Here is a 27988-nt window from a genome sequence, read left to right as displayed (position 1 = left end):
ATGAGTTGACATTTAGATTGCTGTGTTGATTCATGTTGTAGATGCATGATGGGAAAAACGAGATTTGCTGAGCTCAGTAAAACAAGTGTCACTGCAGTGCAATCCATTGTTTCTCAACAATATAAGTTTTAATATCTTTTTAATTTACATTCATAATTAATCATATAATTGATTAATTTATGGATTTGTAGGGGGACTGTCGGGTCTTGGTGGAGATATGCACTCTGTGAGAGCACTTTGTGTTTGTCTTTGTGTTTTGTGATTTGTGATTTGTCGTTGTGTTTTCTTACATTACTCTTTTGTTTTGTGATTTATTGTTGTGGTTTATCATTTGTTGTTGTGTTTTCTTACATCACTCTTGTGTCTGGTGACTCATCGCTGTGTTTTCTTATTTGCTGCTGAGTTTTGAGATCTGTTGTTGTGATCTTCACTTCAGGGCCACCGTAGCAGAGAACTTTCAGATACGACGTCACATCCGACTCAAACTCCAGCGCGCGGTTTGTTTGTTTATCTGAAGTTGAAGTCGATACCGAGACAACAATGGCGACGTTTAGGACAAACTAAATCACAGGAACCCAAGATACGGTCCTACATGTATGGTAAGAACTAACACATTTAATATGTATCATTAAAAGTGTTTTGGCGAATCATACCGTAACAGACACAGAAGCTAACGTCAGGCTTCTTGCTAACAACAGTCAGGTGCTGGTGAAGTGTCGTGTCTTACTTCCTGGGACTCTCTTGTTGTGGAACGTGCAGCCGGGAGGACAGACAGCTGTCATCATGTCCCAGAGCAACACGTCGCTCCTGGACGAGGTGGCGCAGTGGAGTCCGGAAACCTGCCGCCAGGAGCTCAAGGCTGTTCTGCCCAAACTCAACATATCCTGTTCCCAATATACACTCTATGGTTCCAACCTGTGTCCTCCTCGTTGCTCTGCCTTGTCATCTATTAGAGATCCATCCACATGGCTTCTGTAGGGAGAGTCCGGTGGGTGTCCGGAGTTTGGTAAAGCATGAAGGACATTTGGGATAGGGCATCCACTGAAAATACATAACATAACTGAAGAAATCTGTTTTATGACTTATACCTAATACAAGTATTGTCTTGTTGAACCTTTTCCTCACTTTTACATATTGTCATTTTTCTACTATTAATACAATCCTGACCCTTGAATGGTAAATCCTTTGCTATAATGCCCTTAGTCTTCCTTGACTGTTTCCACTCCCTGCAGCTTAAATCTGAGAGCTGGGATGATCACATACGTAAGTATATCTTCACTGTAAGATTAGTAATTACAAAACCCCTTCTTTTTTGAGACATCAGTAATATTTGATATTTAAGTCAGACATGTGTGAATACCATCTCCTTCCCTACAGGTATACTGAAGATAATCACAGACATGTTCCTTCCACATATGGCTTTGTCAGAGCTGGAGGACGAGTGCTTCTCTAAGATTTTACCTCAGGTAAACAACAGGTTACCTTTAGGACCTAGGTTGTTAATTCCTTTTGCTAGTGAATGTGAAATGAGTCACTGCACATCCTGTGAAGTGTCCCTAGTTTAAATCATACTCAGGGCCATTTAAGATCGTAAACAGCATTATGTTTACTATTATAAATACTAAGTATTAGGGATCAATAGCAATATAACAAATGTCAAGTGTATACGGATAAGTTACTTTTAAGTAGCTATTACGCGTAATTGATCTAATTGTGATCAATGATGATGAGGTTAAAGTACAACCTTCACATAATATAATAGATATACTGTATAATGACATAGTGACATTTAATTTGATACTTATTTCATGACACCTGCAAACATCCTGAATCCCTTAAAATTCAAACACTGGATTTTCTACACACTGAATATTTACTTGTGTTCTTAGAATTGTCAGTATTTGTTTTCTTGCCAATTACTTGCTTAGTTTTTATTACTTGTCCTACACAAAATATTGATCTGCCTTATTTAATATATCTGTCTTTTCCTTTATATTAAATGTCTGCAGGCTGTGGCAGTGTTCGACAGCATGATGAAAGAAATCTCAGGCCAAGTTGGAGGCCTGTCCAGTCAAAACACTGAGCTGTGTGCCTTACTAAGGAAGATTCTTCAGGTACTATTGTTGTAGCTCTTATTATGATCACTGTTGCTGGTTTCTTTGTTCATCAATTAGTATCTCACAGATTCAAGCTGTGTATGATGTACAGTATATTATCTACAGAAAACTGCTCTCACCTCAATCCTCAGCAATATTTGACAAGATCCTGTCGTCCGCTTCAGGCAATGATTCAGATAATTGACGCGCTGTCCACGTGCGTGCGTCATGTTGGCTCATTCGAGGAGGCTCCTGACCTGGAATCTATCCGCTCCCTACCTACTTGTATCCTGAAGATCCTGAGGGAAACCTTTCAGCACTGCAAGGTCGGTCTGTTCACTTCCACTGTGGCTATAATGACAACATTTCAAATCTTGGCAGATCATTATTGCAAACCTGTATCACATTTTTATATGTATTTTGAAATGACATCGTGCATTAACTGCTATTATTATCGCAGAAGGTTTTGACTGGCATCAAAAGATAACTATATTATAATCTACATGATGTGTAGTAAGTAAAGACTGATTTAAATTGTAACTTTTGTTGGAAAAACAAGCATATAGTTAATTATTGAGATTATTAGTAATAATTCAAAACACAAAGCTGTGAATCTATTTCAGTTTTCTCTGACTCATAAAATGTGTGAAAGTTAAAAATAATGTTATTACAAAGTTCCTTTTTTTGTTTTCCTGTTTATGCCATCTTTTATGTTCAAATATATGATCTGAGCTGTCAACAGTAGAAGAAGGCCTGATTTAACGGAAAGCTAGTATCTGCACGCGGTAGAAAACAACCAAATTATAAATCTTCTTTTTAAAAATCGAGTAAACGCCTGTGAAAAAGCTCATGAGTTGAAGCAGACTTGGTGTTCACAGGAGAGTGAGGTGGTTTACTGTGGCCGCCTGTCCCTGGTGGCCGACCTGCTGCAGGGACTCTTCAAGGAGGCCTACTCCCTTCAGAAGGGTCTGCTGGAGCTGTTGGACAGGGTCTCTCTCGACAGCACTGCCTCAGAGGAGGAGGTCTCTGACATTGTTACAGGTGAGTGATGGTGCATATACACTACATGTATGTGTGTTTCTCTGCCAATCTCATTATTAAGCCTGTCCTTTATAAGCCATTTTAGTTGTATATCTTGAATGCGGCCTTTAGTTCATTGCACATTCGTGTCATCTTCCTCAGTGATTCACAACCTGCTGGATATCTGCTCTATTATCGCCAACCTGGATATAGCTCTGCATGCAAACACATGGAAGTTCCTCATCAAGTCAGTACAGCACATGCACATGTTTACACCCATGTTTTTTGTTCCTGTACTGTAATATCATCTGTCATTTCAGATTGTCCCCTTTGTTATTTGAGTTAAGATTAATAGCTACTTGTTTAAATGGTCATTACTTTGATCAGACAGAGTCTGAAGTACCGGCCATTGGTGGAGGAACATCTGCATCATGGTGACATCAGCACCACCCTGTGTGACAACTTGTTGACGTCCTGCCAAAACTCTGTGGAGTTGGCTGAACAGATACAACAAGCTGGTCTACAGGTACGAATGCCCTGGTTTGAGGGGTTAATTCACATAGCGTGGATTCATGCTTTTGTAGCAGCTTTTATACAGATTTCTTTATTTCTTCTAATTTTAATGTTGACAAAGAAAACACTTTTGATATAACAAATTTAGTTTCCCATGTACACTGTCTTCACTGAACTAATATAATTGTGACAGTGGGATATGTTTCTGTCCTATTTATTATTTAAGGTATCCTATGTTTAGAAGGAATGATGTATATTTCCCATGTTGTGTATGTGTACTTAGTGTAAGTTCAAATGTAGACTTGGTCTTTGTCACCCTTTGTCTTAGGAGGCAACACAAAGCCCAGAGTACAAGTTGTTCCAGAAATCTGCAAAGATGTGCAAATTTTTTGCCAACACATTGGTCCATTACATAAAGGTACAAAATAAGGATCTTTTTGCAGCTTTCTTGGCTCAATAATTACGTTGTGCCATGTCTATGAATGTGATGTAACTTTATAATACAAAGAAATGGAAATTATATCCCATAATTCTTTTTTTTTAAACAGGAATTCAAATCTTTTCTCACAAAGTATTGCAGCTACTTTCACCAACTCTACCTCCAGATCATTAGGTACGTGTGGTTTTAAGAAGCAGAGTGAGATCACAGTTTATCCTTTGACTTGACAATATTGATGTTTGTTGAAATGTTCTGACGTGGCTGTTTCAGTAAGTTCCCTCCCAGCTTGTCTGCTCCATCGCTGCCCAAGGCTATGTCTGAGGAGCTGAATGCAGTCGCTCTGGTTCCCATGGACGCCCTCCTGCTCCAGCTGCTGCCTTTAAGGCCGTTCACTGAAGGTGTCCTCCAACACGACCTGCGTGAGTTTCAACTTTGTCTGAATGTTTCCATGATTACACTAATACGTTTTCAATCTGTATAATGTTGTGCATCATTTTGGTAGGGTTACACCGTAAGTATTTCGTGTTTATTGCAAATGGTCGTTCAAGACAAATTGAATTGAGTACATGGAGGCTTTTTGCCTTCAAGTATCTACAGTTGACTGTCCTAAGTGTTGCTCTCAGTGAGTTCCAGGATTTATGTTGATAGTCTAAATTGTGTTGGGTATTCGCTAAATCATAGATCACAGTTTTAATGTTATGAGACAGTATGGCATCTCCTCTCAAACTAAGAACAGTGATTCTGTCATTTATCTACTGAATGACTCATCTGCAGCAGCAGCATCTGCTGCACTTGATTAGTGAGAGTGGTCCTGTTAGTTTGTTTAGTTTGGAAAAGCTTACGGGATTTTCTGACGTGTCAAAGCAGAGAGACAAAGACACCTTATCAGAGACACCTGTAACCATGGTTACTACACAAATATTACTAAAACTAATAGGCATTTGTGTCAAAAGGCTAAAGCTAAATATAATGTGGTGCAATTAGAGAAGAAAATAGGTCTGGATGGAAAATAAACTTTAGTTTTGGAGCAGCACAGACAATTTCAAATCTAAAAACCTTTTTGTGGGGAATAGTAAACTAAATATTTGTCATTGTTTCAATCTCAGTCTTATTTTTTAAATGTTATATCAACTGATAATGTGAATTTTGTAAAACACTAATGTTCTCTTTCCCTTTTTAAATAAACTAATAATAGTACACAAAGGTGATACAGCAAAGTTAAGTCACCAAAAATGTTTAATATTTTTGATGGTGAGTATAATCATCTTGTCATTTCATTAGTGTGTGTAAACTACATACAGCATTAATGTATGCATTTAAAGTTAAATTATTGTTGCATCTGCACATTACTAATAAAATCCACAGTTTTTATAAATCTCACGTAGTGTCTCAACCACCGTGATGGGCTTACAGGACACTTACTTAAAATCTATTGAAGATAGTTTGTATATTTATTAAATTGAGGCATCTTAGGAAAAAACGCTGATCACATGTTCTTACTGAAAGGAAAGTAGACGTCCTGTTTCTGAATGCAGAGAATGATCCTTGTCTCGTTGGTCTGCAGGGTTGAGTCCCGAGCATGAGCTTCCTCACTGTCTTTTTCTGGTGAATGTCTTGGGTCAACTGGCCTCCCAGCCAGAGGAGGTGCTGCAGCTTTGGTACACTGGCAGCCAGTTCTCAGAAGAGACACCCAGGTAATACAAGATTTGTGTTTTGGTTGTTTTCATTACCTGATTTAATATAGGGCTCTGCATTAAGATTGCAAGTCTGTTGCAACCAGCTCGAACCTTTTACTTACAGGAGGAATATTGGTTGGCGATGGGTCAGTCTATTAAAGTTAGAATTGGTTGTTTAATCATAGTAATTACGTAAACTATTTTCACGATATTTACATCAAACATGGACTAGCCTGACACAGACAGACAGATCGAATAGTATGTGTTAAGATACCAATATATATATATGTGTGCAATTTAGCAGTTCTTTTAGAGCCCATGTATTCCAGGTTTCAGTTTGACAGGAGCATTGACTCTTTTCCTTTCTTGTTTTCCTTTTACACTGGCTTGATACCCAAAACAATGAGAAGCATATTTCCGCCCCCTCTGTCTCCAGGCTTCCTCTCTACAAGGCCTTGTTCACTAGTTTCCGTCGCTGCTACACTGAGCGTAAAGCCCCTGTGCTCTTGCCAGGGGTGATGATGAGAGGTCAGGCCCAGGTCCAGGTCACCCTGCACCACCACATCTGCGTGCACCTCTGTGCCAGCGTGTCTGCGCTGCCTCCGGTCTACTTCCCTAAACTGGTGAGTTCTACACACAACCATAATCCATCCTAATCTGAACCAGTCATCAGAGCAGGTGCCAGAGTAGCACAAAACAACGTCTTTTTTTCAGGAATTATATCTATAATCTTCTCCCCTCAACAGAAATAGAAATCTAACTTTTTTTTTTAATTCACTGTTAAAAATAACAATGTAGTAAGTTGTCTGAAAACATATGCAAGATTTCTATTTCAAAATCCCCTCTGTAGGATTTTTTGTAATTTATTGACTTTTGATATCAGACCTTATTCTTGGCTGTGCTGGCGATGCAGGGTTTTCCCGATCATTTAAAGTATGTCTTTCACTTTCATTTTTCTTTGTGTGATAAATTTCTTTGAAATGAACTTGATTGTTTTCTACCAATCTATTTTCCTCTGATTCTCTCCTGCTTCCCACTCTCCCTCCTTCCTTTCCTTCTCCTTTATCTCTGTTTGTTCAGGAGCATTGTTTGGTTGATGCGGTTCTGCAGGCTGATACACAGACAGCTTTACTGGCAACTGATGTGTGGTGCTTCACAGCACGGTGAGAGTGAGGAGTTATTCATTTCCACTTAACATTATGTCTAACTGGGGGTTTCCATGGTGTGACTGGTCTGTATTTTGTAGACTGAGTAGGTGTGTTCAAATATACAAAATAAAAATTTACATTGTGCAGCTCTATTTTTTGCCATTCAGCAACATTTCTTTCCTGTAATTCTTTATTTCTCTGTATACAGGTATGGGACCGCAGAGCTTTGTCTACATCATGTCCTCCTCATTGCTCAGCTGGTGGGTACAAAACAAAGCTGTATTCACATATTAACTCCAGAGAATGGAGGCAGCTTTTTGAGATCATATGTTTTTGTTTACAGCATGGACATTACAGAATCCCCTTGCCTTGTATGCACGTGATTTCATTATCCAGAGCTTTTACTAGGGGGCTGGGAGGAGAAACACGGGAGAATGTCGACAGCAACAGACTCGGACATTTGTGTTCTCACATACAGCCAACTGGTTAATGTCAGGAGTTCCATGGAGTTCAGTTCATGTCTGAAAGCAGCTCAAAAAAATACACAGCACAGTTGAGAGAGTTGATTTCGTGGTCTTGTTTTATTTTATTTTGTTGCAGAAAACACAACAAATAGCATTTTACAGCTAATTTCGATACAGGAATCATATAGATACTCATTAAACTCTCAAATAGTACACTTTTTATATTTCTAGCTTCCACCATCCTGCGTAGAATCCACCATCTATGACCTCACCTGAGAATTTCTGAAGTAGCTCTAAATTCCCCTCATCTCTCTGTAGGTTTATGGATTAGTATGGGGTCCTCACTGTTTTCTGTGGCACTCCAACAGAGGTGACAATTGGCGGTGTGGCATCTCAGTGACTGACACCTTTTTAGAACCTGTTTGGTCATAACATCCTCAGGTTAACCTGGATCCCACGGATTTCCATACACGTCCCTCTGCTTCAGTTCTTCACCTTTCTTCTTCCCTGACGTCCTGGGGACTTTCTTTCTCCTGAGCCTTCACACCAACACTCACACTCACACTGGCCTCCTCTCTGTTCTCCCTCTTCTCCTCCAGGTAAAAACATGCACTGCTGAGTGTTACCAGGCGTTCCACCTGGGCCTGCTGCTTAAACGCATGGTTTTCCTCATGACTCCACACCACCAGGTTTGAAACCCAATGTACACCTAATCTAAAATATTTTTCTGCGGAAATTCACTGAGCCCACACAGTAACAATCAATTTGTTTATTTAAGCTCGGTCATGTCAAAGATTCACACTGAAACGGTTTTGGATGAGTTGATAAAAGTCGGTGTGAAAAACCATGAAGGTTAACTTGCAAAAAGTCAATAAATAGGAATAAAAATCTGAAAAAACAATAGGGCTCCAAACTTCCTGCACCATTTCTCTTTGGACATCTTTAATAACACTGAACTGTGCAAGATCATAATCTTAATATGAGATGTTTGCTTTTGTTTTTAATCCAAAGTGTTTTTTATCTAGATGGAGCTGGTGACACGTTTCCCCCCCTCTGAGGAGGTAAACCTACCGGTGTGGCGTCATGTCCTCCCCAGAGCTCTCTCACAAGATGTCCGTCACCATGTAGAGACGGACATCGTTAGCGTGGCGCAGACGGCTGTGACAGACTGGCAGAATGAAGGATACAAACTGGGACAAGTGCACAAAGTGGTGAGGATCACCTCAGACATGGAATGTAGCTTGGAAGTTACAAACCCTCGTAAATTGATCTTAAATGTTGGGATATTGTTGTGTTATACATTTAATTATATTCCTAAATGTAACAAATGGATATGTGTTTACTGTGTTAATAATAACATTGACAGAAAGAGGCAGTAGAAACAAGACTATAGTATTGTTAAGACATTTCAGTGACAACCAGAATGTCCTTTACTTCTTAAGATGTTTGAGAGGATTTATTGAAGGTTTGATGTCTCAACGGCATTATAGTTTTTAATCACATTATTTATTTCTGCTCACCTTTTTATAATCTTCGTTTCATCAGTCACATCATCAGTAGATATATTCTTTGGCTTGTTTTGATGCATAACAATAAACACAATAAGTAGAAGGATGTAGAATAGGCTCTATTTGTATAGCAAACTAAATAAAGTTGCAAAGTGCTTCACAAGAGGATAAAACAATAATACAAATTAAATACAATAAATCAAAATTCACCCAGCGATGAAAGGGATATATACTGATGATCCTTATGAGGGTTGAGGAGAGGGATGGACCCAGTCTCTGCTGACAGGCGACACCCTGCTCAGATCGTCACAAGGAAGCACTTAAAGTCACAAAGCATAAGCAAATATTGTTGAGCTTTACAGTTTTGTACAGGAAACACATTTTAAAGATTTAAAAAAAAAAAGATTTAAAAAAAATAAAAAAAATATCCCTGATTTCATTTATACATAACATGTGAATTATATGACTTTTTGCTTCGGCTTCAGGGTGTTGCAGTGCATTTCATTTTCATGTTGTCCAGCAGATTTAAGTCAGTGGTTATATCAAGCCAAGAAACCAATGTGGGGAAATTGAAGTTGAAAATAAGCACAAATGTTGTTTTTATGAAATCCCTCCTGTGTCCAGAACGTGGTGCTGTTATCCCTCCTCGCTGTGGTTCAAGGGCAGTCGTCTCCTGAGGAGCAGTGTGTGTTGTCTGTGATGAGGATAGTCACACAGCTCTGGTTATGCATGAGTTCAGATCAGGTGAGCCCCCAAAACACACTCACACACACACACATACAACCACACACAGATGAAGTGTAAACAGCCAATTGGTATGACTGTTCTCTGTCACTCTCCAGGTGCAGACCCACCCTGTGCTCCAGTGTACCCTGCAGCTGCTCCTGTCCATATCGGCGAAGTTAGTGAAAAACATAGAACCTCAAGTCGTTTACCAGGTATACTGTTAGTTTAATACTTCACATTTTTCAGGTGAAGAATGGAGAAAACTTCGGTTGACTGATATCTGTGTGTGTGTGTGTGTGTCCCAGGCCGTGTTGTGTGTGAATGCTCTGGCGTCTCAGAAGTGTGCAGATAAGCTGCTGCTGGCTGTTCTGGAGTTCCTCGGCTCTCTGGGGAAGATCTTTGTTCCTCCTGACATTCAGGTATTGAAACCAGAGCATTGTGAAGGAGTGTTTAACTGTTCGACTTGTTTGCAACTAACAATAAAAACCAAACTAGAATGAAACTCAGTAGAGTGCATACCTCCGACAAGGCCCAACAGTCTCCTCAAATCTAAACAAGCTGCCTCAAATTTCACACACTGGTAGATAATGATATAATGTCAATCAGTTAATATCGATTAAATCACTCTTGTCTTTAATACTTTCATGAAATAAATACTTCCAGTTGATTAGCATGAAGCTTGAAACATCACTTTGGATTCTAGCATTTTTATGTGTATTTGTCATTATTTAGAACATTTCATTAATCAAGAGAACAATCCTATATGAAAAATGATAAATAAATCATTAGTTAAGATTGTAGCTCAGAGAACTTTCTCATCTAACCTGAATATTCACATAAAACTAATTTTTTTCCCCCACAGAGTCAAATCCTGCCGAGGCTGAGCAGCCTGTTCGGCGTCATGCTGGCTGACACGTGCTGGCTGCTGCATCAGCATGCACTGGAGGCCTTTTCTCACTTTGCAGAGGTACAACAGGATGATGCTTATATGATTTAGATGTAGTGCTGTGAACAGTAAAATCATTTTAATTTGTCCTTCTGGTGTTTCAGGTCACAAACCATGAGGAGGTCATTTCTCAGAGTCTGAGTGTAGAAGAAACAAAGACCAAGGTGGTGAATTATCTTAGCAAGGTAAGGGATGCTCATACATTGTGATGGAATATTTCCCTGAAATAAAAGGGACACTTCTTTATGAGTATTTTGTTGTAGACTGTGAATGCACAGGAAGATGCCGAGTCCCGGCTACAGAGGCTCAAGGTGGAGACGTCACAGATTGAGCGACACAATGAGAAGCTGGAGATCAACAGAGAAAATGTTTGTCACAAACAGGCTGAAGAACCAGTGGCAGAATCAGAGGTCAGTAGCTTATTAGGACACTTCATCCATACCAAAATAACAGGTGTTTACTGTGCCTCACACCAACGTCCAGACCTGGAACCAAAAGATGTGTTTACAGTCCAGATTGAACTGAACCCTGGTTTTCGAAAGACTTTTGGGCCAATTGTAGGAAGTTGAGACAGCATTATAACAATAAAAGAAGAAAAATAAGTAGAAGCAGCTCTTACGATTGCTTGTAGTCTTCACACTAAACGAGGACGTTCATTTAGTGCCTTCATAGTGTCTGGTACTGCTACTGAAGTTGGTGATGCCAGTAGTACTCATAAAATACACTCTATAATTTCATTCCCTGCTAGTCAAAGCAAGCAAGACATGTCTGCTGCAAACGTGAGGATTTATAAATATTTTGTGCTCATTCCTCCCTCTCAGCCATGTCCAAAGAGAGCTCGGCAGGAGACGAGTGTGGAGGAGTACAGCCGCTACATCCAGACAGCAGAGAGTGCTTTAAAAGCCCTGCAGGCTCTCATCAAGGACAAAGCTGATGCTACGGCGCCCCCACAGTGGCTGGAAATCAAACTGCAGGAGCTACAGACCCTCATAACCGACATCAGCATAGCCGGGCACGCAACAGTGTGACATTCCAAGATTACTTATGATCTGTTTCATCAGTCTGTGTTTGTATTACTGCTACTGAAAATAATTTCTATTACATTTTTATAATTGTCAGTCTTGTTTTTTATGATGTTTAAACTTGTTTAAATAAAAAGCATTTATTTATTTTTACCCAGAAGAAAGTTTGTCTTCACTGCCTGGGAAATGATCAGTGTGAAACGTCTGTTTCAAACAGAACAGGGACATATCGATTCAGTAAAGTCTTTATTTCACCATAAACCCCAAAACTAATAAATTATGTCATTCCCATTCCGCATTCATTCAAAGTGCAAACCTTCTGTGAATCAAACCCAACACACTTTGACAATTTGCCAAAAGCATTTCTAGATCTCAATACCAATAGTGAAATTGGCACGTTTAAACAAACAAAAAAATTAAAGATGAAATAAACAGGATAATATTCAACTTTTAAGATCATTCATTTCCAGGTAACATCAGTTGGCAAAATATAAAGTGGCTTAATTTGTCTAAGTCTAACCTTTGATCAGCATATGAAACTTCCAGCTCAGAAGAAAATTTGCTTGATGAACATACAGAGAATTTAAGTAATAACCAATAAAACAGGATAAAAGATGGCTCACTCCATCCAGTCATTTTTATTACTGCATAATGTTAAATGAGAACTGGAGCAGTTGGCTGGGAAGTGGTCGCTTCTAGAAATCAAGGTTTTTTCCAGTTATTAAGTCTTTTGCTTTAGATTAAAAAAAAAAAATGATGGAGCTGTTGTCATCACCAGGCGTTCTCGTCCTCCCAGTTCACGTCGTCTCCATCGTCCCAGCCATCTGTTTCCGTCTTTGGAGAGAAAAAGGAGAAAAAATAAAAAAAATGGAAACTAGGAACAATCATCAATGAAAGTTGAGTTTGTAAATGTAGAGGGATTCCAGCTCAGACAGAAATTTTTTTAGAAAAACAAGCATCAGGTTTTTGGCTCTTAAATAAATATTATTCTGATTTGCTGTAGTAATAGTGTCAACACAATCAATCACTAACCACCTTTGCTCTTATGCTGAAACGAGTGAACATTTATACTGGCTTGTTCTTCATAAAAAAACAACAACAATCGATTGCAGTGATTACCCACAAGGGGTCACTTTACTAGTTACTGAGGTATGAAATAATATAGAATTCTACTCTTGTTGATTATTAACTCGGCCGTAACAAGGTTCTTTTTACCCATGATGTCTGTTAGTGTGTAAACAAGATTACACAAAACAACTCAACAGGAGGGGACATCAAATTTGGGTGCAGATCTGGATAAAGTGGCAGATCATAGAATGTGTTCATTACAGTTATCGGTGTATTTTGCTTATTTTTTTAACAAATAATGCATAGATTCATTCTTTTTAATGAGGTGGGCATTTGCGTTTAATTTGATCAGATCAAACCAATTTAAATATGTTTTCATAGTGGAATGGTCCATTCTCAGCCACTGTTTGGTAATCAAATTGGACGAGATACTTCTGTTTAACCGCTCGCTCACCTCTGTCAGGTTGGTAGCGGCAAACTTGGCTGTGAGCGTCATGGTGTCGATCAGCGAGTCAACCTGAAACGATTTAGAGTTTTCTGAGGACGCCGACAGTCCAGCGTCGCCCACACTGCTTTCTTCCAGTGAAACCACAGTTGGAGAAGACAGCGTAATGTCTGGCACCATATCGGCAAACAAATCCAGCTCTGGGTCGTGAGTGACCTTTTTCTTCACCTTAATGGTGAATTCCTCCCCCAAACCTCCCGTCCCGTGTTTCTTTAGTGCCTCTATACGTTTGGGGTTTAGGGCTGAGTCCATCTCCTCTTGAGCCCAGCCATCATCCCACGAGGAAGCGGTCTTGCTCTGTGTTGATTGTCGCAGTGCTGGGGTCAGTTTGAGAGGTTTGAAGGATCCCAGTCTAGATGCTCCTGGAGCATAATTGACAGGTGAAGCAGTTGTGCCCCCTCTGGGGGGTGTGAGTATAACTGGGCCTGCTGAAGGAGCCGTAGGGGAGTGATCAGAGGTAGGTTCAGTTTCCTCAAAGTCATCCCATGGCTCCTCCCCGGTGTCGGGGTGTGAGGCTAGCTGGACTGGATCTGCTCTCTCTGAGGCCTGAATGTGGATCTGGACTGACTGGCCAGTTCTCTTGCTCTCTTCACTGTCGCTCCAGTCAGGCCAGTCTTCCACTGGGCCTTTGGGTCTGTCCGGCTGTTCTGGGCTGTATGACAATGGCTTTATCACACTGTCCTGATGAAGGCCATTCAAAGGTAGAGACATCTGTCTACTCACGTCTGAAACACACAACACCAAGACTGAGCTTCAGGCACAATGATGTCAAACTGTAAAAAGGATTCGTAATAAGGCTGGCGTTATACCTGCTTTTGGCACCAGGGGGAAACTTCTTGGTGGCTCTTTCCTATCACCTAAACTTCTCATGTTTTCCAGCACCAGGCCTTCAGTCCCTGACGGTCTGGAGAATAAATTCAAGACTTTGGCGGGCTGGGCGAGCTGAGGGTGGAAACCTCCGACTACATGGACAGGAGAGGCTAAAACCAAAGATAAAGAAAGTTCAGAGTTGACTAGAGTCATACATGATGTGTCAAGTATGCAGATCCTTTTAAACAACACATTATAAAATATGACTTGGAGAAATCCAGAACCAGATTTTCTAGTCTGAACCTGTGCAGCAATCCGGCATGAGGAAGCACAAAGGATTGAGAATGTCGTACTATCACGTTCTGGTTACTGGGTTATTTTAAACACCGGATACAATGTGGTTTGAGCAGATATATTATTTTAAAACACTTGTATCAACTTGTTAACCAGTTACAATGAAGTGTGTTGAAATGCAAAAATGTATGCTATATATAAAATGATGTATTTTTAATGGCACTCATTTGCTTTTCAAAACATTATTGATGCATCAACCTTCTTTGTAATTGTCAGTATTGAGCACCGTGTTGCTTACTTTCAGGAGTGACCTCTGTAGACTTGGTGAAGTTGGGTGTGGTGCGTTTAAAGATCTTGGTTCTCTCTCCTCCAACCACCACTTGAGCTCCCAGCAAGGGCACCAACACCGCCAGACTCTGCAGCGTCATGGCAACCAGAGAGTCGTTGGTGTCTCTCATGCCCAACAAAACCTGCAGCAAGAGGAAAACAAAAAGATGTTACGTAACTAAGATGATTACACTCAGGCATTCGTGAGTGACAACCCACCCTTTTTTCTGATGTTACGTTCACATGAAGAAACAAACATCCCTCTTCTTAGTTCCCCAATCTTGTATGTTTCATAATCCATGTTTTAGATACGATAGCAATAGATGAAGATTTCGTAGAGTGAGTTAGCTAACTGGTTCCCCCTGCTTTCAGTCTGTATTTTAAACTGATTGAAACTCCCCACAATCTTAACTCTTTAGGTCATTTAAACACATTAGACAGGAAAAAGATAATATTTCTTGAACTGTGTCAACACTCCACCTGAGGCAGGATCTGGTTCTTGAGCTCTTCATGTGAGAAGAACTCGGCGTACATGTGGATGTGACCCAGCAGCACGTTCCGCACGTGTTCCTCTTTGACCTTGTAGAGCTTGAGAAGCTGAGGGATCACGTGTTTACGGTAAAGAGTCACAGACAGCAGGCATTCTTCACTGCTACCACCAGTAGTGGAATCTGTTGAAACAGGTGGAAATGCGGAGGGGGAGTCTAATCAACATCCATGTTCAATTTTACACAACAATTCTGCCTGACAGCTTCTTTAGAGGATCTGAGTTGATTCAGCAGCAGGAGTTTGATGAAATGTCACTTTACCCGTCTTTGGCCTTAGAAGATGAGGCAGGAAACTTTTCACAGCCATTGGTTCTGCAAAAACCAGAGAGTTGAGGAGTATGGGGACAAAACGTGCAGCTGTCAGCTCCTCAGGGAGACTCTGGACATGGTCCAAAAGAAACCTGCACAAACAAATACACAACCAGCATGTTCAGGGATTCTTGGCAGATCAGTTCAACTGAAAAATGTATGGAAGACACTATTACAACAGACGTACAATATTGCACAATACAATTCTGAAAGTTTAAAAGTACGATGTACAAACAACAAAAGAGCACTCTTAATAAGTTAACCAAGAAGAGCATATCGTTTCTCACTTAAAGAATTCATTCTTTTCTTCTTCAGTCTTCAAGGTCAGACTCTTTAGGAAATTCATCACATCCAGAAAGTCGTTCCTATTCATAGAAAAAAATCACTGGTTGGAAACAAGTCAATTTCAGTACTGTACAACAACAGCTAAAACGATCGCACGAACCTGAAAAAGTCATGAGTCAGCAGGGAGCTGAGTGGAGGTCGGGACAAGGGGTCAGAGTTCAGCGGGCCTGCCTGCAGGGTCTGCCCCAAACTATCTGACAAGTCCTGCGACACTGAACAACAGAGGAGGGAGAGGGGTTAAAAAGAGCACGAGAAAATACACACTGGACAAATGTGTCATGATGCAAGATGAGGTTTGAGGTCATAAGGTCATCTCTACCCACCATAGCCATTCAAGAGAGGGATGAGTGCCTCCACCATCATTCCAAAAGAGTAACAGTCTCGAGAGTGAGCATGTTTATCCAGGAGCATTTTAAAGCCCTCAACCTGCAGACATCATTTATGAGAACTTGTAAACAAAAGCAGAACATATTATTTTTCTAAATCATGACTCTGAATCTGCTCACCTGCTCTTCTGGAGGAACAAAGCTGGCCTCTCTCACGTTCTGGATGCTTGTGAGAAACTGAGTTCATGGGGGGAAAAAAACATAAAAGTGAAATGTCTGCTCTACTGTAGATAATTTTAATTTCTGGAGGGAAAAAAGTCAAATACACTGTCAAACAGAGATTTTTGGTAAAACACTTGTTATAATTCTGCCTCTCACCTCTGGGGTTGCTTCAGAAAACTTGCAGACGGTTTCCATCCCTCCCAGTTTCCAGTGACCATCTTCACTGACGTATACAGAGGAAATGCACACGTTGTTATGGCTCGATTTGCCCTGGTGGAAGAGGGAGACGTGTTAGGAGTCACACCCAATGGCTTACGACCAGAAACACAAAACAACCCTAGAAGTTGGGCTGTCATTCTGTATTTGATTATATAATCTAATTGTAAAAAATAAACTGACATTCCACTGTGATAATGACTAACAGCACTACCACTGCTGTGTGTCTTGTGAGATCTTGCATGGGTGTGGGCAACTGCACGGTACTAAATGCACTGCATGACAGACAGGAGTCACACAAGGTCCCTTTCACAGATTTCATCAAAGCTAAAATGAGAAAATAATTCAGCAACTGCTTGGAAATTAGAGCAGAGGGTTCACAACTCTAGTCATAAGGAAAAAGTAGAGAACAAAATTGTGAAACCAGAGGTAAAATATTGAAAATATGTACCCAAATGATCACGGCCAGATCTCTGGTACTGCACCTAAACAGCCTTTCCTTTTTGCGCCTCATTGCCTGGGTATGTGATGTTTCAAAGACTTGCTCACCCTCTCGTGCAGGAACACCAGCGCCTGCAGGAGGTCGTAGATGCCCGCGCAGATCTCCTCTGGGGAGAGGCTGTCCAGCAGCAGCTCCAGGGGCTGCACACGCTCTGTCACCAGGTGGATGCCTCCATCCTGCACCGAGCAGGACAGGAAGCGCAGCAGACATGGGTGCCTCAAGGTCTTCAGGTGCTGCAAGAAATGAAAGTATTCATTTGTTTTCTTTTTTTAAAAGGCAGTGACTGTCATGCTCCTGCGCCAAAAGGGTGACATCTTCACTCCTGCAAATTTGTAAGAAAAATTACACAAAAACTACTAAACTTATTACCACGAAACTTGGTGGAAGGATGTGGTATGGATCAGAGAAGAACATGATTCTAGTGCGGATCCAGGATTTGTGTCAGTTTCCCCAGGGAGTAATTAATGAATCTTGATTTTAAATATAACAATCAGGCACATTTAGTGAACTGATATTTATGAGTGTGAGAAATACATTGCAGCTTGATTGGATTTGAGTGGACAGTTGGGCCTTGGGGAAGGAATGAGCTCTGCTGAGTGTCATTCTAGTTTCTGAAGAATTGCAGCGAACCTGATGTGTATGAGGCACAAATGACTAAACTCCCTGCAACCCATTTACCTCTGAGAACTTCACTATGTCCATGATGTATAAAGAGAACATTTAAAGTGTGATTTATTAAAAGGTGGACGGCTGGAGGATGAGAACAGGCTCTGGGTTTGCAAAGTAATATTAGGATGACACATTCTTAATACTGTACAAAAGGTATTTCAGCGTCTGTGAGAACCGGCCACACACATCTGCATCAACTACCTTTGCAGCCTTGTTGACTTTGTCTTCATTGCCACGTTTGTGGACAAACACCGAAGCGGACTTGCCATCCTGGAGGAGAGCCGAGTACATGGTGAGTCCGGAGGGCAGGGTGAGCAGCGGCTCCTCCAGGATGCAGCCCCGCACGGCGCTGCTCTCCGCCCCCATGGCCTGGCTCCTGGACCTGGGGACAACCGGCAGAGGACAGATGGACGTTAGCGGCTCAAGTTGTAGTTTGCGGTTGTCCTTCAGTAAACACCCAGATATAACACGTCATCGGTGAATACCTGTCTGCCCGGACTGGATGTAGCACCGCTGCTGCTAGCTGCTGCTGCTGCGGTTAGTTAGCCTGGCTGGCTAACCTCGGCTCCGGTAGCCAGCTGGTCGGTGCTACGCCATTCCGCCTCCGCACAGGCATGCTGTCCCCGCTGTGCTACACAACCCACCGAACACTTCTTTACAAAAACATCCAGCTGGTCGTTGATAGTGAGACGACACGCGTCAGTTCCTGCTCGCTGCTCAACAAGTCGACGATGCTAACGTGGAGCTGCGCTGTAAACACAAACCTTTCCGGTTACAGAGCAAACCAAAGACAAGGGGGTGGCAATACTTTGAAAAAGGTTACATATTGTCAGGAAATGCAGGTTTCCCCAGGATTTAGGTATTTAGTTTTGATTAAAATATAGTCATTGCACGATAAACATAGTCTTGTTCCTTTTTGTATTTTATAAGTCGTTTTAGATGAATACTCAACCAGAAACATCCCTGCTCTGGGAGGTAATGGTTGCGACTGGAGTGGCGAGAGATAAACGCAGGTGTGTGCGCGCAGGGAGAAACATGGAGGCTGATCTGAGGTCAGCCCCCCCACCCCCCCACCCCCCCCCCCCCACACGGTGTGTGTATGTGAGTGTGTTTGTGTGTTTGTGTTGTGACCTCAGCGAGCCCAGCACCGTCCTCCCGACTCAGTCAACACGAAGTTCACTGTGTGTACACATGAGAGTTCATGAGGAGGAACCACGAGTTCGCAAGTGCTGTGATGATGATGTGAGTGGAAAGTTAGACAACACGGTGACATTAACACACCTTTCCCTAGAATAGAAATTAAACTAATAATAATTGTATATATTATATTAAAGTAAGGCCTAATGATATAAGGTAAATAAGTACAGCTAGTATTAGCTATTAAACCTGTAACTTATCCATAACATTTTTAACAGTATGAGAAAATTAGTTTTTTGTACTGATGATGAACAAACTAATAAAAACCTGCAATGTAGAAAAAAAAAAACTGATGAGGTCAGTAGTCTGACTGAAGTGTTCATAGGAACTGGAGCCAATGTTTCAGATATTGTCCGTGTCATCATGAATGTGTAAATATATTTACATTTGACCACAATCAGCATGTCACACTGTAGGCAAGACTTAAACACATGAATCCAGCCCCCCGAGGACACTTTCTGTCTCACTTACATTGTTCATGGTTACCCATTTACTAAACGAACTTATAATCAAAAATTAATATGTTTTGTTTCACCCACAACCACAAACGTTGTCACAGGAAGTGGCGGTTTTTTGCGAAATTAGACTTGTCACCTTAGTAACTAAGCGGCAGGAAAAGAAAAAAACCCGGAAAACACCCACTTTCAAGTAGGTTTCAGCTGAAGGCAGGAAGCAACATGGATGAGCTCGGTAAGAACACTTTCTTTCACACAGTGTTTATTCAGATGTCCGTCTATTTAAACTAGAATTTAAATAAAGATCTGATGATTTAATAAAATCATAGTACTGAATGTAATGTAGTCTGTGAATCGTATTGTAACACTTGTAGTTACTGTACTTTGTAATGAATTATTAATATGATTTAAATACTCCTGCCACTTATATGTACACGTTGTCACATTTATTATGTCCAACAATTGTTTTGTATATTGAACTGCAGTATTTGTTCACTGGCATTTTATCCAGGATTCTTTGAATAGTCCTGATCTCTGTCTATCATGGAAAAATAAAGGTTCTACTGATTTCATCAGAGAGACTAAACGTTACAACTTTGTTCTTGTGTTTTTTTTCACGTCACTATTCTTTTAAGGTTTTTCTTTAGACTTGAAAGGAACCAGATCTTATTTTTTAAAGAGAATTGTGCTAAATCAAACCACACCTACATCTATATGTCATTCACTTTTCCAGAAAAATACTGTATTGATTTAATATGTTTTCTCATATGCTGGTTTATGTTGTGTGGAGAAGAAACCTGGTTTCTGGTTAGCAGAGCATTACAACATTATTACAAGTTTCACTTCTGTAACATACTCGCATCATGACTTCCTGAGGAAGCCGACTTGCGTGAAGAAACCTCTAACCTTGATCTGTGCATCAAGGTGCACTCTCACTGCACTTCACATGAGATGTTTCACTCTGTGCCAGTCCTACATATCATCTGGTCAAGCAGTTAGCAGCCCTGAGAGAACAGTCAATGTGTTTTAGTGGTTGTGTGACTGCTGTGCTGTAAATGCATGTGTTTATGTTTTAGTGTGTTTGGAAGATTTATGGACTTCATCCTTCCACAGATCTGCTGTTGGAAGAGCTGGCCCTGAATGCAGATGCCACAAAGACTGTCAAAGAAAACGTGGGGAATGTTGCAGTCGATGTCGAGGTGACAAAACAAAACCACAAAAACTCTAAGCTCATATTGTTTCACACCTCTCTGCACACTCCTATTCCAGCTACTTGTACCTGAGCTTAAATCTCAACCAATCGGTGATAAGTCTAAATCTGCATTTTACAACTTAACAGAAACAATGTTTTTTAACAAATCAGAGAGCACAATAACTTAGTACTTGTGTTATTGAAACCCCAGTACATTTTGTGTCTGCAGGTGCCCGGTGTAGGCCACACTCGACTCAACAAGAAGGACAAAGGCCCCTCAAATGTCTACAGGTGACCCACAGGCCGAAGACTCCTGTTAAAGCCTGATTCAGATTATCATCGTGTATACAAAACAACCAATAAGAAACAGAAAATTACCTGAAAAATTATATTTCAAGGTTGTTAATGAGATATAGTGTAGATTCATTATCATATTGCACACAAAGATGTTATTATCGTACTATGAGCTTTGCACATTGACGCTGAAGCACCACTTAACAAGTTCTGTTTAGCCTCTATAGATTTTTATCATCTTATTATTTATTTATCAATAGATTTGTTTGTATTAGTACTGCTTTGAGTGTTTTCTTAATATGTGTAATCCCACATTACACAAAGTTAAAAAAAAAAAGATCAAGGACTCTGAATTATGTTCAGAGTCACAATTAATATTACATCAGACATTTACATTTTATGTAACTTAATCCAGTGGATGCATTGATTGAGTCTAGATAGTACACATTAATGTGATGTCAGATAAAGTATTCCTATAATAAATCCTATGATTGTTCCTAAAAATGACACAAACATCACATGCATTACACAGGACATCTCATACAGATGCATTATCAGGTAAAAGTTATCGCTCTGTTCAAAATAGTTGCCCATAGTAGTAATGGAATCATCAGTGGAACCTGATGATAGTATTTGAGATATTATGCTCTAATGACTTTCAGTGATCTCCCAGCTCCTGTGGCAGCTTCTGAGGAACCTGACTCACCCACCAAGGAGCTGGACTCCATCTTGCAAGCTATGATGAGTCTGGGAGAAGAGGTCAGTAAAATAATTATTGAAAAGGGTAATAACTATGTAATAAGGACCATCTTTCTCAATGACGTTTTATTTCGATGTGTGCAAAAATTATTCACAGGAAATGAAATAGAACAACAGTGGGTTTACACTTAAGAGTTGTTTCAAACGAGCGAAATTAAAACATTCTACCAACAGAGGGCAGCATTGTACTAATCTCAACACTGCACTGTCATAGAATGTCAGTATTGGAGCAATGTAAAATATTATCAACTTAAAAAAAAACATATTTCTGTGCTCACATGTATCATTTAAGGATGCAGCGTCTTCACCAACCCCACCATCACTCTCACAGAAGAAGTCGGTGAAAAGAAAAACAGAGTGCGAGCAGCAGCACAACCAGGAGAGCAGCAGCTCAGCCGGTTCAGACGCTCAGACCAAGAAAACCGACACCATAGATGACCTGCTCGGGGGACTGAGCTCTGACCTGGAGAAGATTGGCGTTCGCACCACAGCCAAGGGCCACTGTGCTTCCTGCAACAAATGCATTGTGGGAAAGGTACAGTAAAGGGGAAACATTTTAGATACATGTATTGCACGTCTTACAAATCTGCATAAGAAAAAGATGCTATATTCATCAGTCTGTACAACAAAAGTGAATGTTGGCATTAGACGCAACAGACAAAGCTGCTTGTTCTCCCATTGACATATATATATAATTTCTGTTTCCCAGATGATCACAGCGCTAGGTGCAGTGTGGCACCCTGAACACTTTGTGTGTTCGGTTTGTAAGACGGAGCTGAGCACCACAGGCTTCTTTGAGAGAGACGGTCAGCCGTACTGTGACAAAGACTACCAGCACCTCTTCTCTCCTCGCTGTGCTTATTGCAAGGGGCCCATTTTGCAGGTGAGGAGGGATTGGATCATTTAAGATCACAACATGGTTATGAAAATAAGGCGTTCATCTCCAAATGAGGTAAAAATCTGTAAAAATGTATGTTGTGGCCGTTTATTTTATTAACCAGATCCCAAATGCCTTGCTAGTTATCCCTTTTTGATTGATAAACTAATGTATTGTGTCATATACTATATCCATTCATTTACACAATAATCTGGATTGGATTGGATGATTACATACAGTGGTAAAAGTACGTTTTTCAAGATGTATCCCACATGTCATCTTAATAAATACAACACAAAACCATATTGGGTTCTGCAGACTGATCTCACAGTATTTTGCAGACCAAAGTCATTAATCAGAAGCTAATGCTGTTTTCCCCTGTGATTCACTTTGGGTTCTACCATTTTTGTGCCTCTGGACATGTGAACATGTGAATTGTGAAAAGTCTTAATAAGCCTCATTTGAAGTTAAAAGCCTGATGTAATATTTCTGTATGTGGCTGGTTCTCCAGAACATCCTGACAGCCCTGGACCAGACCTGGCACCCCGAGCACTTCTTCTGCATGCACTGTGGAGACAGGTTCGGACCTGAAGGTAACAGGCTTGTGCATTCATTTCTCTTCACTGGGGAAACCGCTTGTCCAACACCGACTTCAATATGTTATCACATGCACAGTCTCAAAAGTGTCTTGTACTAGGTTTCCTCGAGAAGGACGGGAAGCCATATTGTTGCAGGGACTTCTACCAGCTCTTTGCTCCCAAGTGCTCTGGCTGTGGGGAGTCGGTGAAGGAGAACTACCTGACGGCAGCCAATGGCACCTGGCATCCAGAGTGCTTCGTCTGCGCAGTGAGCCCTTTCACCTCGGACCACACACGCGGCTCCGAGTCACACACGAGCCTGAGAGTGAATGAGAGAGATACCCGCACTTTTGCTTTATTCGCAACATTTTGCCCGCAAGGCTGATGAAAACCGTATGCCTGATGAAAACGAAAGCGGTTGAAATGATGCAAATAAATCACGCAAACCATATTCCTCAGTGTGGGTGTCTATTACATTCTCCTCGAACCCACTTCTGTCTGTGTTCAGCATCTGGTCGAAAAACGCTTCAGTGTGCAGCTCCACTTCTGCTTCACTCCTGCAGTTGTTAAACGTGAAACGCTCTCAGTGGAGATGATCTGACAGGAGGTAGCAGCTTCGACTTTAGTATAAGTTTATTGTACAGTCCTTTAAAAATAATGCAGATATACAACGTCCATAAACCTGGAAACACATAAAACGCACTGCCCCTTAATACCTGCCATTCAGAAAATGGAATACTTCCAACTGTAACTACCGAAACAAATCATTACTGCAGTTACAGTATATGGCTCAGTGTTGGCACCGAACCCAAACATTGTTTTATAGGGAGTCGCGAGGTCCCAGTCTCACCTGGTCCTTGTTGACCCACGTCTGACTCCAGAGGGCAGGAGGTCACACACTCCACAAAGACGCTGAAGTGGACACTCCAGAGTAGAGCGGCCTTTTTTTAATCAATGCCCCGCGTCAAATAAATGAAGCCCTTTCATGCAATTTAGCACCTTTGAGCTTTTTGGTCACACTCACCGAGCTGGATGAGATTCTCAAACCATGAACGTGTGATGATTCTCCTCTAGAACCCGCTGGTTCAGGAGAGAGTCATCCCGTTACAGTTGTTGTTGAGTTGTTGCAGACCGCAGTGGAATTCTCAGTGAGACTCAGCTGATTATTTTTATAATTGGAAAAACTTCTGACAGCGTGGAGCAGAGCAGGCGACATTTTGATTTGTTAAATGCAGGTGTCACTGATGTAATTAATGGATTATTCCACTGAGGCGTTCCAAGGCTTTAGTGCTGCACACGCTGGCTCATAGGAGTGGAACTACAGCCATCACCAAGGTTAAGAGCTGCACCTGTACTTCTGCTGCTATGACAAGTCGAATGTCTGCCAAGAGAAATGCCTGCAGTCAGCTAACATAAGCAGCTTCACTACCTTCCAAACCCATTTTAAAGCAGTTCTTCATGGATTGTTAACAGTAATGCTGCTATAATTCTTTTTTTATGCTTTCTCTCCTTTCAGTAATCTTGCCCACAGTGTTATTAGATGCAGCTAACATTATTTTACAGCTGATCACTTTTTCAGAGTATTACCACAGGATTAAACACTAAAGGTTTCTAGCCTTAGGTTTCCATTGGTTTGATCAGAATCTCACTTAGAGATTTGAGACAAATCAATCAGTCAATTCATCAATCACAATTGGCCTCCCAGGGCTTAAGGTTGGTCTGGCATCCACTGTGCTTCACCTTCGACAAAGGTGAGGACAAAAAGAGTCAACGGGACAGAGAGTTGGTAGTTACAGAGGCACTGTATGAGTATGTGTGAATTTGACTCGTTAGTGAAAAGGTCTTTATGTGATAGCTTCATAAATGTAGTTTATGTATTTACCATTAAAATCACGTTTTGAAAAAATTGTACCACAATGACAGGGTAGCAGAATCAGGATTAGGCTCTCCACTCAATGTGTGGAGCTAAACAATATACTCCTCATCCTTACGTCCATGTTCCATTTTTGCTGATCTTAAATGTTTGATTTGGCAGGAAACTAGTGATGTCAGAAAGATATTAATGTCAGCAACAAGGGGTCAGGTTTTAAGAACCCCCTTAATTTCCCTCTTTATAGAACTGTGACAATATTTTGGTCAGTGATTCTCTGAAAAGCTGCATTTTAATACACTGCTAAAACTATGCTATGCTTTAGTAACAATAGTAATGTAAGCATCCATGTGGCAAAGTAAATCAAGCTTGTTCAAAAGCATTCTGTCTTATTAAAATGCCTCTCTTCATCCTCTCTCCCTCTCCCTCTCCTCCTCCATCACTCTCCCTCCCTCTTCTGTCCTTATACCCAGGACTGTCTGAAGCCTTTCAACGACGGCTGCTTCATGGAGCTGGACGGTCGCCCCCTCTGCTCGCTGCACTTCCACTCCAGGCAGGGCACCCTGTGCGGCGGCTGCAGCGAGCCCATCACGGGCCGCTGCATCTCCGCTCTCGATCGCAAGTTTCACCCCGAGCACTTTGTGTGCGCCTTCTGTCTGCGGCAGCTCAACCAGGGCATCTTCAAGGAGCAGACAGGGAAGCCGTACTGCACGGCCTGCTTCAACAAACTCTTTGTGTGAGGCGCGCAGGATGCAAACACACAAAAAATGCAAAGGAAAACAAACTGTATCACTGCCATTGTTGAAATTAGGCAACTATGCTATTCTTATTTGCATTGGTACAGAAAAGGAACTCTTCACATTTCACTCTCAGGTGATTTTTGGATACAGATATGATCAATTACATGGTTAAGTAGGATGGGGAATGAGCTGTAAATGCAAACATTGTGCCATAATTAATGACATGGTTATAAAACACAAGGGATATACTTGTTTCTTATTTTAAAGGTATTGAAAAAACTTTTCACATGTGAATTTTTGATGGTTCTGTTGCTGACACAGGATTTCATACATCACAATTACATAAAATATATACACAGGGAAAGAAAAATTCAGAGGTTCAGGTTTAATCCGTGGTTTCCACTGAGCTATCCTCAGTTTGCCGTAAGTCTTGGCAGAGCGGAGCCACTCCAGCAGTTCGTCAAGGGGCTTGTCTATTTGGCCTGATAGCTTGTATTGGCATAGAAGTGGGACTGGCCTGGAGTCAATGTGCCAGGCCGAGGCTCCCCTTACTCTCACTGACCGCTTGGCCCTTTCACACGCCCTGGATTTAGACAAGCTTCATACTCGACACAAGCTCCTTTATAGCAGCTCGTGGAAGATTGATGAAGGGGCTGAGGTGAACAACGGTGGTTTCAGGAGGTGAGGAGTTCCTTCACATCCCAACATCTCGTCAGCAACTCCATGTGACCGTCGCGGCACAAATCGACCACAGAGTGCTTTAAAGCTTTGGAGAAAAAATAACTGTGGTGATGTGATATTTTTTTTATTGTTGCCTTACACTGTATAATATGTCAGGTTGAGCAAACTTGCGAAACTTGCATCCAAGTCGGGACAAAGATCCACAAAAGGAAATATTCTAACAATATCTCTATATCTAAATGTCAGTTTTGTTGTCAGCTCTTCAGAATCATATCATAGCGAAATCTGTGTTTTACACTTGTAGATATTTCAGCTGCACAAATCTCAACAAGGTCTGTAACCCAATTAACTTAAGCACAGGTATATGCACACAGCTACAAAGTTCATATTGTATCCCTTGTTTTATGTGTCTGATTTTGCAGCAGGATACCCTTCTTCAATTTAAATAAATTGAATATTCCATCGATGGAATTGATTAAGTGTCATGAGAAGTTTGAAATCTTTGCAATGGATTTTTCTAAACCTCTTCACTTTCTAAAGGAATCACATAAGGGTTGGTGCTTTTTTGCAATCTGAAACTGATTAACTCACTTCCACATGGTAACATGGCTTGAGGACTGATATGCTCATCCTAGTATTTTTCTTTTTCTTTATGCACCATCACTGTCACAACTGCATGTTATTATGAGTCAGGTGAGTTAAGTTACATTTTGAAATGATGTTCAAAAATAATTCTACAACTTGCACTTTAATTTCACCTTTTCTGTGGATGTAAAAATGCATTCACGTACACACACAATTTATAGTTTGTGTAAAATGTTTAGTATTTTGCATACGATTAACTATGAATTGTACAGGAATATTTTCAACAATGATGTTTTGCAAAGTCAAAGAGATGGACGTACACGTTTTTTAATCTGTGCATGTGACACAAATCAGCCAATCAGCCTTCTGCTCCCTCACATTCCAAATGACACCAGATAAGTCTCCTCCAGGCGTCTGCTAACACCTAAGCTGTGATCATTTTAAACCTGTACAAGATGTTAAAAAGCTAAATACAAATTTGTAAGTCCCCTAAAAGCTCAAATTAAGTCTCTAGCTAGTATGTTGAAGTAGTTAAATTTCAAATCAGGGAAAGTTGAACAAAAGGTGTGCATTTTGTCCATTCATGTCAATGTGAAAATTTCAAGTATGAAACATTGAAAATCTTAATACATCAAATCATTTTATAATTGACTTTAACAGTCAAATAATTAAATACTGAAAACCAAACCTTTCTTGAATTTTCTAATTCCCGCAGAATACACTCTTTTTGTCCACGTCAAACTGAATCTCATCAACTTGTATCTTATCTTCAGATGAATACCGGCTTCTGTTTGTCGACCCTGTGGGCAGCTTTCTCCAGCTTCTCTTCAAGCTGGTTTTGAGTTCGCCTTGTGGAGTAAGTGTGTGCGCGAGAAACGAAGGCGGGCATTAATCACTCTGTCATCGCTGTCAGACCGGGCCCTTCGTGGCCCCTACAGAATACAGACCTTGCATCATGGAACAAGTGTGAATGTATCGTGTTCAGTCAAGATCCAAAGATCATAAGTGTTTAATGATCTCAGCGCCTGGTGCCCGAATTCCTGCTGCACTCAAAGACATAC

At 40.9% G+C, this 27988-nt stretch overlaps 3 protein-coding genes across 3 annotated transcripts; 2 read left to right on the top strand and 1 right to left on the bottom strand.

Annotated features, from left to right (window-relative positions):
* The first annotated feature begins 326 nt into the window (after positions 1-326).
* On the top strand, positions 327-11813 carry firrm (fignl1 interacting regulator of recombination and mitosis). The gene is made up of 25 exons (XM_061077759.1): positions 327-599; positions 699-879; positions 1224-1263; positions 1378-1466; positions 2010-2114; positions 2282-2422; positions 2975-3137; positions 3279-3363; positions 3504-3642; positions 3958-4047; positions 4178-4242; positions 4339-4487; positions 5633-5762; positions 6181-6367; positions 6825-6907; positions 7101-7152; positions 7956-8045; positions 8382-8567; positions 9489-9608; positions 9707-9802; positions 9896-10009; positions 10453-10557; positions 10641-10721; positions 10800-10946; positions 11358-11813. The coding sequence occupies exons 2-25, from the start codon at positions 784-786 to the stop codon at positions 11562-11564; spliced, it is 2760 nt and encodes a 919-aa protein (XP_060933742.1). The 5' UTR covers positions 327-599; positions 699-783; the 3' UTR covers positions 11565-11813.
* On the bottom strand, positions 11788-18457 carry scyl3 (SCY1-like, kinase-like 3). Its single transcript, XM_061077760.1, has 14 exons — positions 18185-18457; positions 17901-18081; positions 17078-17263; positions 16469-16582; positions 16271-16327; positions 16088-16190; positions 15865-15976; positions 15707-15784; positions 15372-15511; positions 15043-15233; positions 14534-14705; positions 13941-14111; positions 13081-13856; positions 11788-12392 (listed from the first exon to the last, which is right to left on the bottom strand). The coding sequence occupies exons 2-14, from the start codon at positions 18063-18065 to the stop codon at positions 12330-12332; spliced, it is 2328 nt and encodes a 775-aa protein (XP_060933743.1). The 5' UTR covers positions 18066-18081; positions 18185-18457; the 3' UTR covers positions 11788-12329.
* A 1101-nt stretch (positions 18458-19558) lies between these two features.
* lpxn (leupaxin) lies at positions 19559-26808 on the top strand. Its single transcript, XM_061078387.1, has 9 exons — positions 19559-19586; positions 20465-20550; positions 20773-20834; positions 21500-21596; positions 21889-22131; positions 22306-22479; positions 22985-23066; positions 23171-23319; positions 25395-26808. The coding sequence occupies exons 1-9, from the start codon at positions 19574-19576 to the stop codon at positions 25659-25661; spliced, it is 1173 nt and encodes a 390-aa protein (XP_060934370.1). The 5' UTR covers positions 19559-19573; the 3' UTR covers positions 25662-26808.
* The last annotated feature ends 1180 nt before the right edge of the window (positions 26809-27988 follow it).

Source organism: Limanda limanda, chromosome 9 (assembly GCF_963576545.1).
Source record: "Limanda limanda chromosome 9, fLimLim1.1, whole genome shotgun sequence".
Taxonomy (NCBI): domain Eukaryota; kingdom Metazoa; phylum Chordata; class Actinopteri; order Pleuronectiformes; family Pleuronectidae; genus Limanda; species Limanda limanda.
This window is presented reverse-complemented; position numbering and strand designations above follow the sequence as displayed.

Bases quoted from the DNA above. Each gene is read 5' to 3' on its own strand.
- firrm (XM_061077759.1), top strand. From the start codon at position 784: ATGTCCCAGAGCAACACGTCGCTCCTGGACGAGGTGGCGCAGTGGAGT. The intron at 3,138-3,278 runs GTGAGTGATGGT...CATCTTCCTCAG, and splicing joins GGTCTCTGACATTGTTACAG to TGATTCACAACCTGCTGGAT. The intron at 8,046-8,381 runs GTTTGAAACCCA...TTTTTTATCTAG, and splicing joins TCATGACTCCACACCACCAG to ATGGAGCTGGTGACACGTTT.
- scyl3 (XM_061077760.1), bottom strand. From the start codon at position 18,065: ATGGGGGCGGAGAGCAGCGCCGTGCGGGGCTGCATCCTGGAGGAGCCG. The intron at 14,706-15,042 runs GTGGAGTGTTGA...CTCTTGCTGCAG, and splicing joins AGAACCAGATCCTGCCTCAG to GTTTTGTTGGGCATGAGAGA. The intron at 14,112-14,533 runs GTAAGCAACACG...CTTTGGTTTTAG, and splicing joins TACAGAGGTCACTCCTGAAA to CCTCTCCTGTCCATGTAGTC.
- lpxn (XM_061078387.1), top strand. The intron at 20,835-21,499 runs GTGACCCACAGG...AATGACTTTCAG, and splicing joins GGCCCCTCAAATGTCTACAG to TGATCTCCCAGCTCCTGTGG. The intron at 23,320-25,394 runs GTGAGCCCTTTC...CCTTATACCCAG, and splicing joins CAGAGTGCTTCGTCTGCGCA to GACTGTCTGAAGCCTTTCAA.